Source organism: Phalangium opilio, unplaced genomic scaffold, assembly GCF_054372755.1.
Source record: "Phalangium opilio isolate 3A_F unplaced genomic scaffold, DU_Popi_V2 ptg000019l_1, whole genome shotgun sequence".
NCBI lineage: Eukaryota > Metazoa > Arthropoda > Arachnida > Opiliones > Phalangiidae > Phalangium > Phalangium opilio.
The window spans coordinates 8553672-8568615 of record NW_028324152.1 but is presented as its reverse complement, the minus strand read 5'-3'; the positions used below and the strand labels follow the sequence as shown (position 1 = coordinate 8568615).

The following is a 14944-nucleotide window of genomic DNA, read 5'->3' as shown; positions in this document are numbered from 1 at the left end:
AACACGTGTTTGGCCCCCTCGATTCTGCAAAGCATTCCGGAAGAAATCCGTTTAGAGTACAGTCGTACACGCGTTTCGGACGATGATTGGAACGCGGAAACACTGGTAGACTTTTTAAGAAAGGATGTGGAAAGCAGAGAAAGGGCTAATATTTTGGGAACCAACCTTTTTGGAGCCTCCTCCTCAGGGAGCAAATGGTCAGAGAGAGATAAATACCCCGTAAAAGCAAAGACTGACTTCCGTCAAAAAAAAACCTAACAAGTATGCCTATACGCGTAACGGACGCGGAGCTGCTGTTTCTTCCGCATCCGTACTATTTACGCAAACAAAGAAAGCGGGTTATTGCATCTTTTGCAAAAATGATAAACATACATCGGTCAACTGCACTGTCCATTCCCTAAAAGACAAAAAGGATTTGATAAGGGCATCGATGCGATGTTTTAATTGTCTGCGAATGGGACATTCTCTATCTGAGTGCAGATCATATTTGCAAGGCTGCATGTTATGCAAGGGAAAACACAATCGAGCCATATGCCCCCAAAATAACTCAAACAAGGGACCAAAAAATACCGTTATGGCGGGTATCAACAATCAATCAAACGCCGCGATAGGGAGTGGAAATGCTACAGTCCATTCAGTATATTCCAATCGCAACGTTTTGTTAAAAACTGCACAGGCCATAGTCAGGAACCCCCACCCGGAAGAAGCCATGAAGAAAAGGCAAGCGCGCTGTTTGTTAGACGACGGCAGCGACGCTACTTTCATTAGGCAAGATGTTTCTTGAGCTTTAAACTTACCAGTGGTTGGAATTGTAAGCCTAACAATAAGTAGTTTTGGAAATAACGATCAAGAAGCTGTCAAAAGAAGGAAAGTGAAACTAACCTTAGAAAACAAGAATAACCAAAATAAGGCAGTAGAAATTATAGCCATAGAGGTACCTTATCTATGCCAAGCCATCACCACCATTGACTGTAAGGAGATAGAGAAACACATGAATAGCCAAGGTATGGCTTTAGCCGACGAGCCCGAGGAGTCCGCGAGAAGCGGGTCGGACATTGGCATACTAATAGGAAGCGACTATTATTGGGAAATCGCCACGGGAAATATCGAAAGAATGGGCAAATCTCTAGTCGCTCAAGAAACAACATTTGGATGGGTTTTGCAAGGCCCACAATCTTCTCCTTCTTTACCACAAGAATATTGACAAGCAACGTCTGTGCGTGTTGGAATAGAAGAGAAGAAAGTATCCGACACGTTAAAGTCATTTTGGGAACTAGAATCCCTCGGGATAGATGCAAAGAAAGACGAAAACCCCCATAGTGAAGACTTTATGACTTTATTTGAACAAACTACTACATTCATAGACAATAGATACCAAGTTAAATTACCATTCATAACAGAAAAAACCGTCCTTCCTAATAACAAAAGTGTAGCCTACAAACGCATGAAAAGCCTAGTGCGAAGATTTAATAGAGACCCAGTTTACTTTCAAGATTACAAGGATATAATGAATGAACAGTTAAAAAATGAGATCTTAGAAAGGGTAGAAACAATTGAATCAATTCCTGGAACATACTATATGCCACACCAAGGGGTAACTAGGGTATCTAGTACAACTCGCTTGCGTGTCGTATGTGATGCATCATCACACATAGAAGGGGTACCGTCTTTAAACGACTGTTTGTCTGCGGGACCCAACCTGAACCCAGACCTTCTACTCCTATTACTAAGATTCAGAAATCATAAGATCGCGATAACCGCAGATATCGAAAAAGCATTCCTTCAAGTGAGAATAGACCCAGAAGATCGGGACTCGTTAAGAATGTTATGGATCTCAGAGTTAGACTCAAATGAATTCCAAGAATTACGCATGACCAGAGTCCCATTTGGGGTGACGTCATCTCCCTTCCTCCTAGCCGCGACCATCAAATGTCACCTTAAAAAATATGACAGCGGAAGAAAGGAAATTATAGTTCTAGGAAGAGATCTATACGTAGATGACTTGTGTAGTGGCGACAGTGATCCTAAGGCTGCCCTCGACCTTTCACTAAATATCAATAGCGTCATGAAAGAAGCCGGAATGACATTGAGAAAATGGAACACTAACTCAAAAGAACTAAAACGCATGTGGGGTCATAAAGGCTTATCAAGCGAAGGTGTCACGTTTGAAGGGGAGGCGGGGGAGAAAGATTTCAAGATCCTTGGGCTACTCTGGAAGCCAGAAGAAGATTACTTCACCTTTAATCTACAAAATTTGATTCAGTTTCTCGAAGGAATAAAGAACAACAAACGCTTCATATTAAGCGCGGTAGGCCAAATTTTTGACCCTATCGGTGTACTAAGCCCATATACCCTCAGGGCGAAACTTTTATTTCAATCCTTGTGGGAACAAGGCTTCGAATGGGATCAAGAACTTCCCCAAGAAATAAGCGAGCAGTTCAGACAATGGTGTAAAGAGCTTCCCGAATTGCGACACATTAAACTTCCCCGTCACTATTTCAATGAAACGGACAATGTTGAAACCAGTGAAATACATTGTTTCTGTGATAGTAGCATAAAGGCATATGCCTGCGTTATTTACATACGCTATACATCGAAAGATCATGAAATACATACATCATTTGTAACCGCCAAGGCTAGAGTGGCTCCTTTAAAACGACTAACCTTGCCAAGATTAGAACTAATGGCTTGTTTGCTTGGTTGTCGTTTGGTAAAGAACATAGAGACCGTATTTCAAACCGACGCATTAAAGGTGCGAATGTGGACCGATTCGATGATAGCGTTGCACTGGCTAAAGGGTTCAGCAAAATCATGGAAGCCCTTCGTTTCAAACCGAGTAGCTGAAATACAGCAAGCATCCGACCCCTTAGATTGGATGCATTGCCCAGGGGAAAATAACCCTGCAGACTTGCCTACACGAGGCTTATCAGCCACAGCCCTAAAAGAAAACGAACTCTGGTGGCACGAACCCCCCTGGCTGAGACAGGAGGAAGAAAACTGGCCCGAACAAAGCACCGTAGCCCTTAGGGCAAAAGACAACATTGAAGTAGAAAGGAGGAAAACTGTACTAAGCGTGAGCGTGAATTGTAAAGAAAGACTTTGCATTCAAAATCTCATCGACTTGAATAAATATAGCAAATTAGACACGGTTCTAAGGGTTACGGCTTGGATGTACCGATTTGTTGCTAATTGCAAGAAGAGAGATACAAGGCAAGGCGCCCTAACAGCATCTGAATTACTAAACGCGGAACAAAAATGGATAAAATCAGAACAAATAGAAGACTTTCAAGACGAAATAACGTCACTCAAAAATAAAACCAACATAAAAAGAACTTCAAACATATTAACTTTAAAACCCTTTCTTAACACTGAAGATATTCTATGCGTTGGTGGAAGGTTAGAAAAATCAAGCTTAACCTTTGAGGAGAAGCATCCAGCTATCCTAAACAAAAAGAAACGCTTGACAGAACTTGTAGTTTGGCGAAGCCACGAAGACGTTTTTCACAGCGGCGTGACTGCAACATTCACTCAATTACGATCTCGTTATTGGGTTCCCGCTGGTCGACAATTAGTGAAATCCTTATTGAAAAAATGCCACCTATGTAAAAAACTTAGCTGCAAAGCAGGCGAACTTTCCACCGCACCTTTGCCAAGGGAAAGAATTGACCAAGTTCCACCCTTCCAAGTAGTTGGCATCGATTTTGCAGGACCTTTATACATAAAAACTAATCAAACGTCCGAAAAGGCATACATCTGCTTAATTACGTGCGCGGTAACACGAGCCATTGACCTAGAGCTTGTAGGCTCTTTGACAACGGAGGACTTTCTGTTAGCCTTAAGAAGAATGATAGGCAGGCGTGGTTTACCAAGTGATATTTACACCGACAACGCAAAAACATTCACAAAAGCGAATGCGGACCTTAAAACCATATGGAACAATCTAGATACACCTTAACTGAAAGATTTTTTTGGCAAAAGGGGTATCACATGGAGATTCATAGCGGATAGAGCTGCCTGGTGGGGTGGTTTTTGGGAGCGAATGGTGAGGACAACGAAAAGTCTCTTAAAAAAGGCCCTTGGCCATTCATCCTGCAACTTTCAAGAACTACAAACAATATTAGTAGAAGTTGAAGCGGTGATAAATTCGCGCCCCATCACTTTTGACAATACAAGCGTTGACGAGCCTTACCCCCTCGCATCTGCTTATAGGAAGGAGACTCACGAGCTTACCTCCACAAAAGGTAAAACCAACCGATTTCACGACTAGCTCCCAAAGGGAAACAGCCAAGAGGCTACGATATAGACTGGCCTTAATGGACCATCTCAGTAAGAGGTGGAAAAACGAATATTTACTAGATTTGCGATCTGCCCATCACAGCAAACTCGCAAAAAACGAAACTGTAATGAAGGTCGGGGACGTTGTTCTAATACACGACGACAAATTACAAAAACAAATGTGGAAAATGGGTGTTGTAAATGAAACTCAAATTGGCCGCGATGGCAAGGTACGGGCTTGCATAGTGCGAACCGCGAACTGAAATCTTTTACGGAGGCCAGTCCAATTACTCTACCCCTTAGAAATCTCTGATAATTAAATAAAAGCATTAAACTTGAAAACATTTAAAATTACATATTAAATAAAAACATTAAACATTGAAAACATTTAAGATTAATTAAGCAAATGTAAAATTAAGATTCATTGAAGACATTTAACAAATTAAGATTAAACCTAACTAAACACGGTAAAACGTGAGAAAATTATGCACAAGAAAACAAAAAACAATATAAGAAATACTACGTATTTCGCGGGGGAGTGTTAAATCCCTCGGATAGTTTTCTCTTTTTATAAAAAGTTGTTTAGCACTTTAAACCCAAAAGGGGACCTAATGACACAAAATGTGCATACTGTTAAAATTCGCCGTACAGGCTCAGTTATATCTTAAACACAATAAAAACGAGAAATCTCCCTTTTCGCACACATGTGTCGATTTTAAGTTTCCGTTTACTATTCAATACAAAAGAGAGTAAAAGCTCCTATTTCCACATCTGTATCTTTTTTAACGATAAGAAAATAATAAAATCTTCACGCTTGCCTGTAACCTATTAACTTAAAAGGTAGAGAAGCTACCCTAAAATCTGTATGTTGAACCCTGCAAAAAGTAGGGGAAACCAATTTTAAAAACTGTACAACCTTATGGTCTATAATGCCCAAAAAGAAGCACTCTTCTCCGAACTTTGCCAGAGAGCAGATCAGAAAAAGACTAGCTAAAAATTTGTAGTAAATAAAGATATTTAAAACTTGCAATACTTGTAAAACTAATTCGTAGCCTTAAGTATAACAACTAGGTCGGCGACTATAGCGACGCACGATTGGAAATACTACTGAAAGTATCCTTTTTGAAAGCCTTTGTAAAAGTCTTTAGGAAGGCAATGGTAGTCTCCAAATGAGACATGGTTGGTCTCCAAAAGAGACAGTCTCCAAATGAGACATGGTTGGTCTCCAAAAGAGACAGTCTCCAAATGAGACATGGTTGGTCTCCAAAAGAGACAGTCTCCAAATGAGACATGGTTGGTCTCCAAAAGAGACAGTCTCCAAATGAGACATGGTAGGTCTCCAAAAGAGACAAGGGTAGGTCTCCATAAGAGACAAGGGTCTCCGAATGAGACAATTGGGAAGGTCTACTAAATAGACATAGGGTGGGCTTCCAAAAGAAGCCAAATAAAATAACATAAAATAAATTCCGTAACTAAAAATCATACAACTGCCGCATTTGCTGGACCGATCAGGACTCATTAACAAAAATCCACGATAGGTGGATCGAGCCCACCCGGGAGCGGTGTTGTGAGGTCTCAGATGTGACGTAAAAAGTCAAAGTTTTTCCACAATACCTGACGAACATTTAATTTTTGGGCTTCCGTGGCGCAATGGTTAGCGCGTTCAGCTGTTAACCGAAAGGTTGTTGGTTCGAGCCCATCCGGGAGCGGTGTTGTGAGGTCTCAGATGTAGCGTAAACAGTCAAAACTTTTCCACAATACGTGACAACCATTCAATTTCTGAGCTTCCGTGGCTCAATGGTTAGCGCGTTCGGCTGTTAACCAATAGGGTGGTGGTTCGAGCCAACCCGGGAGCGGTGTTGTGGGATCTCAAATGTAATGTAAAATGCCAAAGTTTTTACACAATACCTGACGACCATTTAATTTTTGGGCTTCCGTGGCGCAATGGTTAGCGCGTTCGGCTGTTAACTGAAAGGTTGGTGGTTCGAGCCCATCCGGGAGCGGTGTTGTGAGGTCTCAGATGTGACGTAAAAAGTCAAAGTTTTTCCACAATACCTGACGAACATTTAATCTTTGGGCTTCCGTTTCGCAATGGTTAGCGCCGTCGGCTGTTAACCAAAAGGTTTGTGGTTCGAGCCCATCCGGGAGCGGTGTTGTGAGGTGTTAGATGTGACGTAAAAAGTCAAAGTTTTTCCACAATACCTGACGACCTTTTAATTTTTGGGCTTCCGTTGCGCAATGGTTAGCGCCGTCGGCTGTTAACCAAAAGGTTTGTGGTTCGAGCCCACCCGGGAGCGGTGTTGTGGGATCTCAAATGTAACGTAAAAAGCCAAAGTTTTTCCACAATACCTGACGAACATTTAATTTTTGGGCTTCCTTGGCGCAATGGTTAGCGCGTTCAGCTTTTAACCGAAAGGTTGGTGGTTCGAGCCCACCCGGGAGAGGTGTTGTGCGGTCTCAGATGTAGCGTAAAATGTCAAAACTTTTCCACAATACGTGACAACCATTTAATTTCTGAGCTTCCGTGGCTCAATGGTTAGCGCGTTCGGCTGTTAACCAATAGGTTTGTGGTTCGAGCCCACCCGGGAGCGGTGTTGTGGGATCTCAAATGTAACGTAAAAAGCCAAAGTTTTTCCACAATACCTGACGACCATTTAATCTTGGGCTTCCGTGGCGCAATGGTTAGCGCGTTCGGCTGTTAACCGAAAGGTTGGTGGTTCGAGCCCACCCGGGAGCGGTGTTGTGAAGTCTCAAATGTAACGTAAAAAGCCAAAGTTTTTCCACAATACCTGACGACCATTTGATTTTTGGGCTTCCGTGGCGCAATGGTTAGCGCGTTCGGCTGTTAACCGAGAGGCTGGTGGTTCGAGCCTACCCGGAAGTGGTGTTGTGGGGTCTCAGAAGTAGCGTAAAAAGTCAAAACTTTTCCACATAACGTGACAACCATTTAATTTTTGAGCTTCCGTGGCTCAATGGTTAGCGCGTTCGGCTGTTAACGAATAGGTTTGTGCTTCGAGCCCACCCGGGAGCGGTGTTGTGGGATCTCAAATGTAACGTAAAAAGCCAAAGTTTTTCCACAATACCTGACGAATATTTAATTTTTGGGCTTCCGTGGCGCAATGGTTAGCGCGTTCAGCTGTTAACCGAAAGGTTGGTGGTTCGAGCCCATCCGGGAGCGGTGTTGTGAGGTCTCAGATGTGGCGTAAAAAGTCATAGTTTTTCCACAATACCTGACGACCATTTAGTTTTTGGGCTTTTAATTTTCGGTTAGCGCGTTCGGCTGTTAACCAAAAGGTTGGTGGATCGAGCCCACCCGGGAGCGGTGTTGTGAGATCTCTAATGTAACGTGAAAATCCAAAGTTTTTCCACAATACCTGACGAACATTTAATCTTTGGGTTTCCGTGGCGCAATGGTTAGCGCGCGTTCGGCTGTTAACCGAGAGGCTGGTGGTTCGAGCCCACCCGGAAGTGGTGTTGTGGGGTCTCACATGTAGCGTAAACAGTCAAAACGTTTCCACAATACGTGACAACCATTTAATTTCTGAGCTTCCGTGGCTCAATGGTTAGCGCGTTCGGCTGTTAACCAATAGGTTTGTGGTTCGAGCCCACCCGGGAGCGGTGTGGTGGGATCTCAAATGTAACGTAAAAAGCCAAAGTTTTTCCACAATACCTGACGAACATTTAATTTTTGGGCTTCCTTGGCGCAATGGTTAGCGCGTTCAGCTGTTAACCGAAAGGTTGGTGGTTCGAGCCCACCCGGGAGAGGTGTTGTGCGGTCTCACATGTAGCGTAAAATGTCAAAACTTTTCCACAATACGTGACAACCATTTAATTTCTGAGCTTCCGTGGCTCAATGGTTAGCGCGTTCGGCTGTTAACCAATAGGTTTGTGGTTCGAGCCCACCCGGGAACGGTGTTGTGGGATCTCAAATGTAACGTAAAAAGCCAAAGTTTTTCCACAATACCTGACGAACATTTAATCTTTGGGCTTCCGTTGCGCAATGGTTAGCGCCGTCGGCTGTTAACCGAAAGGTTGGTGGTTCGAGCCCATCCGGGAGCGGTGTTTTGAGGTCTTAGATGTAACGTAAAATTCAGAGTTTTTTAAAAATAACTGACGAACATTTAATTTTTGGGCTTCCGTGGCGCAATGGTTTGCGCGTTCGGCTGTTAACCAATAGGTTTGTGGTTCGAGCCCACCCGGGAGCGGTGTTGTGGGATCTCAAATGTAACGTAAAAAGCCAAAGTTTTTCCACAATACCTGACGACCATTTAATCTTGGGCTTCCGTGGCGCAATGGTTAGCGCGTTCGGCTGTTAACCGAAAGGTTGGTGGTTCGAGCCCACCCGGGAGCGGTGTTGTGAAGTCTCAAATGTAACGTAAAAAGCCAAAGTTTTTCCACAATACCTGACGACCATTTGATTTTTGGGCTTCCGTGGCGCAATGGTTAGCGCGTTCGGCTGTTAACCGAGAGGCTGGTGGTTCGAGCCTACCCGGAAGTGGTGTTGTGGGGTCTCAGAAGTAGCGTAAAAAGTCAAAACTTTTCCACATAACGTGACAACCATTTAATTTTTGAGCTTCCGTGGCTCAATGGTTAGCGCGTTCGGCTGTTAACGAATAGGTTTGTGCTTCGAGCCCACCCGGGAGCGGTGTTGTGGGATCTCAAATGTAACGTAAAAAGCCAAAGTTTTTCCACAATACCTGACGAATATTTAATTTTTGGGCTTCCGTGGCGCAATGGTTAGCGCGTTCAGCTGTTAACCGAAAGGTTGGTGGTTCGAGCCCATCCGGGAGCGGTGTTGTGAGGTCTCAGATGTGACGTAAAAAGTCATAGTTTTTCCACAATACCTGACGACCATTTAGTTTTTGGGCTTTTAATTTTCGGTTAGCGCGTTCGGCTGTTAACCAAAAGGTTGGTGGATCGAGCCCACCCGGGAGCGGTGTTGTGAGATCTCTAATGTAACGTGAAAATCCAAAGTTTTTCCACAATACCTGACGAACATTTAATCTTTGGGTTTCCGTGGCGCAATGGTTAGCGCGCGTTCGGCTGTTAACCGAGAGGCTGGTGGTTCGAGCCCACCCGGAAGTGGTGTTGTGGGGTCTCACATGTAGCGTAAACAGTCAAAACGTTTCCACAATACGTGACAACCATTTAATTTCTGAGCTTCCGTGGCTCAATGGTTAGCGCGTTCGGCTGTTAACCAATAGGTTTGTGGTTCGAGCCCACCCGGGAGCGGTGTGGTGGGATCTCAAATGTAACGTAAAAAGCCAAAGTTTTTCCACAATACCTGACGAACATTTAATTTTTGGGCTTCCTTGGCGCAATGGTTAGCGCGTTCAGCTGTTAACCGAAAGGTTGGTGGTTCGAGCCCACCCGGGAGAGGTGTTGTGCGGTCTCACATGTAGCGTAAAATGTCAAAACTTTTCCACAATACGTGACAACCATTTAATTTCTGAGCTTCCGTGGCTCAATGGTTAGCGCGTTCGGCTGTTAACCAATAGGTTTGTGGTTCGAGCCCACCCGGGAACGGTGTTGTGGGATCTCAAATGCAACGTAAAAAGCCAAAGTTTTTCCACAATACCTAACGAACATTTAATTTTTGGGCTTCCTTGGCGCAATGGTTAGCGCGTTCAGCTGTTAACCGAAAGGTTGGTGGTTCGAGCCCATCCGGGAGCGGTGTTGTGAGGTCTCAGATGTGACGTAAAAAGTCAAAGTTTTTCCACTATACCTGACGACCATTTAATTTTTGGGCTTTTAATTTTCGGTTAGCGCGTTCGGCTGTTAACCAAAACGTTGGTGGATCGAGCCCACCCGGGAGCGGTGTTGTGAGATCTCAAATGTAACGTAAAAATCCAAAGTTTTTCCACAATACCTGACGAACATTTAATCTTTGGGCTTCCGTTGCGCAATGGTTAGCGCCGTCGGCTGTTAACCGAAAGGTTGGTGGTTCGAGCCCATCCGGGAGCGGTGTTTTGAGGTCTTAGATGTAACGTAAAATTCAGAGTTTTTTAAAAATAACTGACGAACATTTAATTTTTGGGCTTCCGTGGCGCAATGGTTTGCGCGTTCGGCTGTTAACCAATAGGTTTGTGGTTCGAGCCCACCCGGGAGCGGTGTTGTGGGATCTCAAATGTAACGTAAAAATCGTAAGTTTTTCCACAATACCTGACGAACATTTAATCTTTGGGCTTCCGTTTCGCAATGGTTAGCGCCGTCGGCTGTTAACCAAAAGGTTTGTGGTTCGAGCCCACCCGGGAGCGGTGTTGTGGGATCTCAAATGTAACGTAAAAAGCCAAAGTTTTTCCACAATACCTGACGACCATTTAATCTTGGGCTTCCGTGGCGCAATGGTTAGCGCGTTCGGCTGTTAACCGAAAGGTTGGTGGTTCGAGCCCACCCGGGAGCGGTGTTGTGAAGTCTCAAATGTAACGTAAAAAGCCAAAGTTTTTCCACAATACCTGACGACCATTTGATTTTTGGGCTTCCGTGGCGCAATGGTTAGCGCGTTCGGCTGTTAACCGAGAGGCTGGTGGTTCGAGCCTACCCGGAAGTGGTGTTGTGGGGTCTCAGAAGTAGCGTAAAAAGTCAAAACTTTTCCACATAACGTGACAACCATTTAATTTCTGAGCTTTTGTGGCTCAATGGTTAGCGTGTTCGGCTGTTAACGAATAGGTTTGTGTTTCGAGCCCACCCGGGAGCGGTGTTGTGGGATCTCAAATGTAACGTAAAAAGCCAAAGTTTTTCCACAATACCTGACGAACATTTAATCTTTGGGCTTCCGTTGCGCAATGGTTAGCGCCGTCGGCTGTTAACCGAAAGGTTGGTGGTTCGAGCCCATCCGGGAGCGGTGTTTTGAGGTCTTAGATGTAACGTAAAATTCAGAGTTTTTTAAAAATAACTGACGAACATTTAATTTTTGGGCTTCCGTGGCGCAATGGTTTGCGCGTTCGGCTGTTAACCAATAGGTTTGTGGTTCGAGCCCACCCGGGAGCGGTGTTGTGGGATCTCAAATGTAACGTAAAAATCGTAAGTTTTTCCACAATACCTGACGAACATTTAATCTTTGGGCTTCCGTTTCGCAATGGTTAGCGCCGTCGGCTGTTAACCAAAAGGTTTGTGGTTCGAGCCCACCCGGGAGCGGTGTTGTGGGATCTCAAATGTAACGTAAAAAGCCAAAGTTTTTCCACAATACCTGACGAACATTTAATTTTTGGGCTTCCTTGGCGCAATGTTTAGCGCGTTCAGCTGTTAACCGAAAGGTTGGTGGTTCGAGCCCACCCGGGAGAGGTGTTGTGCGGTCTCAGATGTAGCGTAAAATGTCAAAACTTTTCCACAATACGTGACAACCATTTAATTTCTGAGCTTCCGTGGCTCAATGGTTAGCGCGTTCGGCTGTTAACCAATAGGTTTGTGGTTCGAGCCCACCCGGGAGCGGTGTTGTGGGATCTCAAATGTAACGTAAAAAGCCAAAGTTTTTCCACAATACCTGACGACCATTTAATCTTGGGCTTCCGTGGCGCAATGGTTAGCGCGTTCGGCTGTTAACCGAAAGGTTGGTGGTTCGAGCCCACCCGGGAGCGGTGTTGTGAAGTCTCAAATGTAACGTAAAAAGCCAAAGTTTTTCCACAATACCTGACGACCATTTGATTTTTGGGCTTCCGTGGCGCAATGGTTAGCGCGTTCGGCTGTTAACCGAGAGGCTGGTGGTTCGAGCCCACCCGGAAGTGGTGTTGTGGGGTCTCAGAAGTAGCGTAAAAAGTCAAAACTTTTCCACATAACGTGACAACCATTTAATTTCTGAGCTTTTGTGGCTCAATGGTTAGCGTGTTCGGCTGTTAACGAATAGGTTTGTGTTTCGAGCCCACCCGGGAGCGGTGTTGTGGGATCTCAAATGTAACGTAAAAAGCCAAAGTTTTTCCACAATACCTGACGAATATTTAATTTTTGGGCTTCCGTGGCGCAATGGTTAGCGCGTTCGGCTGCTAACCGAAAGGTTGGTGGTTCGAGCCCATCCGTGAGCGGTGTTGTGAGGTCTCAGATGTGACGTAAAAAGTCAAAGTTTTTCCACAATACCTGACGACCATTTAATTTTTGGGCTTCCGTTGCGCAATGGTTAGCGCGTTCGGCTGTTAACCGAAAGGTTGGTGGTTCGAGCCCATCCGGGAACGGTGTTTTGAGGTCTTAGATGTAACGTAAAATTCAGAGTTTTTCCACAATAACTGACGAACATTTAAATTTTGAGCTTCCGTGGCGCAATGGTTAGCGCGTTCAGCTGCTATTCAAAAGGTTTGTGGTTCGAGTCCATCCGGGAGCGGTGTTGCAAGGTCTCAAATGTGACGTAAAAAGTCAAAGTTTTTCCACAATACCTGACGACCATTTCCTTTCTGAGTTTCCTTGGCTACATGGTTAGCGCGTTCGGATGTTAACCAAAAGGTTTGTGGTTCGAGCCCATCCGGGAGCGGTGTTGTGAGGTCTCAGATGTGACGTAAAAAGTCAAAGTTTTTCCACAATACCTGACGAACATTTAATCTTTACGTTACATATAAGACCTCACAACACCGCTCCCGGATGGGCTCGAACCACCAACCTTTCGGTTAACAGCCGAACGCGCTAACCATTGCGCCACGGAAGCCCAAGATTAAATGGTCGTCAGGTATTGTGGAAAAACTTTGACTTTTTACGTCACATCTGAGACCTCACAACACCGCTCCCGGATGGGCTCGAACCACAAACCTTTTGGTTAACATCCGAACGCGCTAACCATGTAGCCAAGGAAACTCAGAAAGGAAATGGTCGTCAGGTATTGTGGAAAAACTTTGACTTTTTACGTCACATCTGAGACCTTGCAACACCGCTCCCGGATGGACTCGAACCAAAAACCTTTTGAATAGCAGCTGAACGCGCTAACCATTGCGCCACGGAAGCTCAAAATTTAAATGTTCGTCAGTTATTGTGGAAAAACTCTGAATTTTACGTTACATCTAAGACCTCAAAACACCGTTCCCGGATGGGCTCGAACCACCAACCTTTCGGTTAACAGCCGAGCGCGCTAACCATTGCGCAACGGAAGCCCAAAAATTAAATGGTCGTCAGGTATTGTGGAAAAACTTTGACTTTTTACGTCACATCTGAGACCTCACAACACCGCTCACGGATGGGCTCGAACCACCAACCTTTCGGTTAGCAGCCGAACGCGCTAACCATTGCGCCACGGAAGCCCAAAAATTAAATGGTCGTCAGGTATTGTGGAAAAACTTTGGCATTTTACATTACATATGAGATCACACAAAACCGCTCCCGGGTTGGCTCGAACCACCAACCTATTGGTTAACAGCCGAACGCGCTAACCATTGAGCCACGGAAGCTCTGAAATTAAATGGTTGTCACGTATTGTGGAAAAGTTTTGACTGTTTACGCTACATGTGAGACCCCACAACACCACTTCCGGGTGGGCTCGAACCACCTCACAACACCGCTCCCGGGTGGGCTCGATCCACCAACCTTTTGGTTAACAGCCGAACGCGCTAACCGAAAATTAAAAGCCCAAAAACTAAATGGTCGTCAGGTATTGTGGAAAAACTTTGACTTTTTACGTCACATCTGAGACCTCACAACACCGCTCCCGGATGGGCTCGAACCACCAACCTTTCGGTTAACAGCTGAACGCGATAACCATTGCGCCACGGAAGCCCAAAAATTAAATATTCGTCAGGTATTGTGGAAAAACTTTGGCTTTTTACGTTACATTTGAGATCCCACAACACCGCTCCCGGGTGGGCTCGAAACACAAACCTATTCGTTAACAGCCGAACGCGCTAACCATTGAGCCACGGAAGCTCAGAAATTAAATGGTTGTCACGTTATGTGGAAAAGTTTTGACTTTTTACGCTACTTTTGAGACCCCACAACACCACTTCCGGGTAGGCTCGAACCACCAGCCTCTCGGTTAACAGCCGAACGCGCTAACCATTGCGCCGCGGAAGCCCAAAAATCAAATGGTCGTCAGGTATTGTGGAAAAACTTTGGCTTTTTACGTTAAATTTGAGACTTCACAACACCGCTCCCGGGTGGGCTCGAACCACCAACCTTTCGGTTAACAGCCGAACGCGCTAACCATTGCGCCACGGAAGCCCAAAAATTAAATGTTCGTCAGGTATTGTGGAAAAACTTTGGCTTTTTACGTTACATTTGAGATCCCACAACACCGCTCCCGGGTTGGCTCGAACCACAAACCTATTGGTTAACAGCCGAACGCGCTAACCATTGAGCCACGGAAGCTCAGAAATTAAATGGTTGTCACGTATTGTGGAAAAGTTTTGACATTTTACGCTACATCTGAGACTTCACAACACCGCTCCCGGGTGGGCTCGAACCACCAACCTTTCGGTTAACAGCCGAACGCGCTAACCATTGCGCCACGGAAGCCCAAAAATTAAAAGGTCGTCAGGTATTGTGGAAAAACTTTGACTTTTTACGTCACATTTGAGATCCCACAACACCGCTCCCAGGTGGGCTCGAACCACCAACCTATTGGTTAACAGCCGAACGCGCTAACCATTGAGCCACGGAAGCTCAGAAATCAGTAGCGCCGCCAGGATTATTTCTTGCGTAGGCACAGCATGATCTACAGGCCCCCCTCCCTCCCTTTTGTTTTGAAAATTTAACGATAAGA

At 45.0% G+C, this 14944-nt stretch overlaps 1 protein-coding gene and 8 non-coding genes across 9 annotated transcripts; 6 read left to right on the top strand and 3 right to left on the bottom strand.

Moving 5' to 3' along the window:
• Positions 1-1330: 1330 nt before the first annotated feature.
• Positions 1331-3955, top strand: LOC149701875 (uncharacterized). The gene has a single exon (XM_089867278.1). It carries the CDS (start codon positions 1331-1333, stop codon positions 3953-3955), a length of 2625 nt encoding a protein of 874 aa, XP_089723404.1.
• Positions 3956-6939: 2984 nt separating this feature from the next.
• On the top strand, positions 6940-7012 carry TRNAN-GUU (transfer RNA asparagine (anticodon GUU)). The gene has a single exon. It is a non-coding gene; the product is annotated as a tRNA-Asn (tRNA).
• A 1541-nt stretch (positions 7013-8553) lies between these two features.
• On the top strand, positions 8554-8626 carry TRNAN-GUU (transfer RNA asparagine (anticodon GUU)). Its single transcript has one exon. It is a non-coding gene; the product is annotated as a tRNA-Asn (tRNA).
• A 1979-nt stretch (positions 8627-10605) lies between these two features.
• TRNAN-GUU (transfer RNA asparagine (anticodon GUU)) lies at positions 10606-10678 on the top strand. The gene has a single exon. It is a non-coding gene; the product is annotated as a tRNA-Asn (tRNA).
• Positions 10679-11779: 1101 nt separating this feature from the next.
• On the top strand, positions 11780-11852 carry TRNAN-GUU (transfer RNA asparagine (anticodon GUU)). The gene has a single exon. It is a non-coding gene; the product is annotated as a tRNA-Asn (tRNA).
• Positions 11853-12220: 368 nt separating this feature from the next.
• TRNAS-GCU (transfer RNA serine (anticodon GCU)) lies at positions 12221-12293 on the top strand. The gene has a single exon. It is a non-coding gene; the product is annotated as a tRNA-Ser (tRNA).
• Positions 12294-13417: 1124 nt separating this feature from the next.
• Positions 13418-13490, bottom strand: TRNAS-GCU (transfer RNA serine (anticodon GCU)). Its single transcript has one exon. It is a non-coding gene; the product is annotated as a tRNA-Ser (tRNA).
• An 840-nt stretch (positions 13491-14330) lies between these two features.
• Positions 14331-14403, bottom strand: TRNAN-GUU (transfer RNA asparagine (anticodon GUU)). The gene has a single exon. It is a non-coding gene; the product is annotated as a tRNA-Asn (tRNA).
• Positions 14404-14624: 221 nt separating this feature from the next.
• On the bottom strand, positions 14625-14697 carry TRNAN-GUU (transfer RNA asparagine (anticodon GUU)). The gene has a single exon. It is a non-coding gene; the product is annotated as a tRNA-Asn (tRNA).
• Positions 14698-14944: the final 247 nt, after the last annotated feature.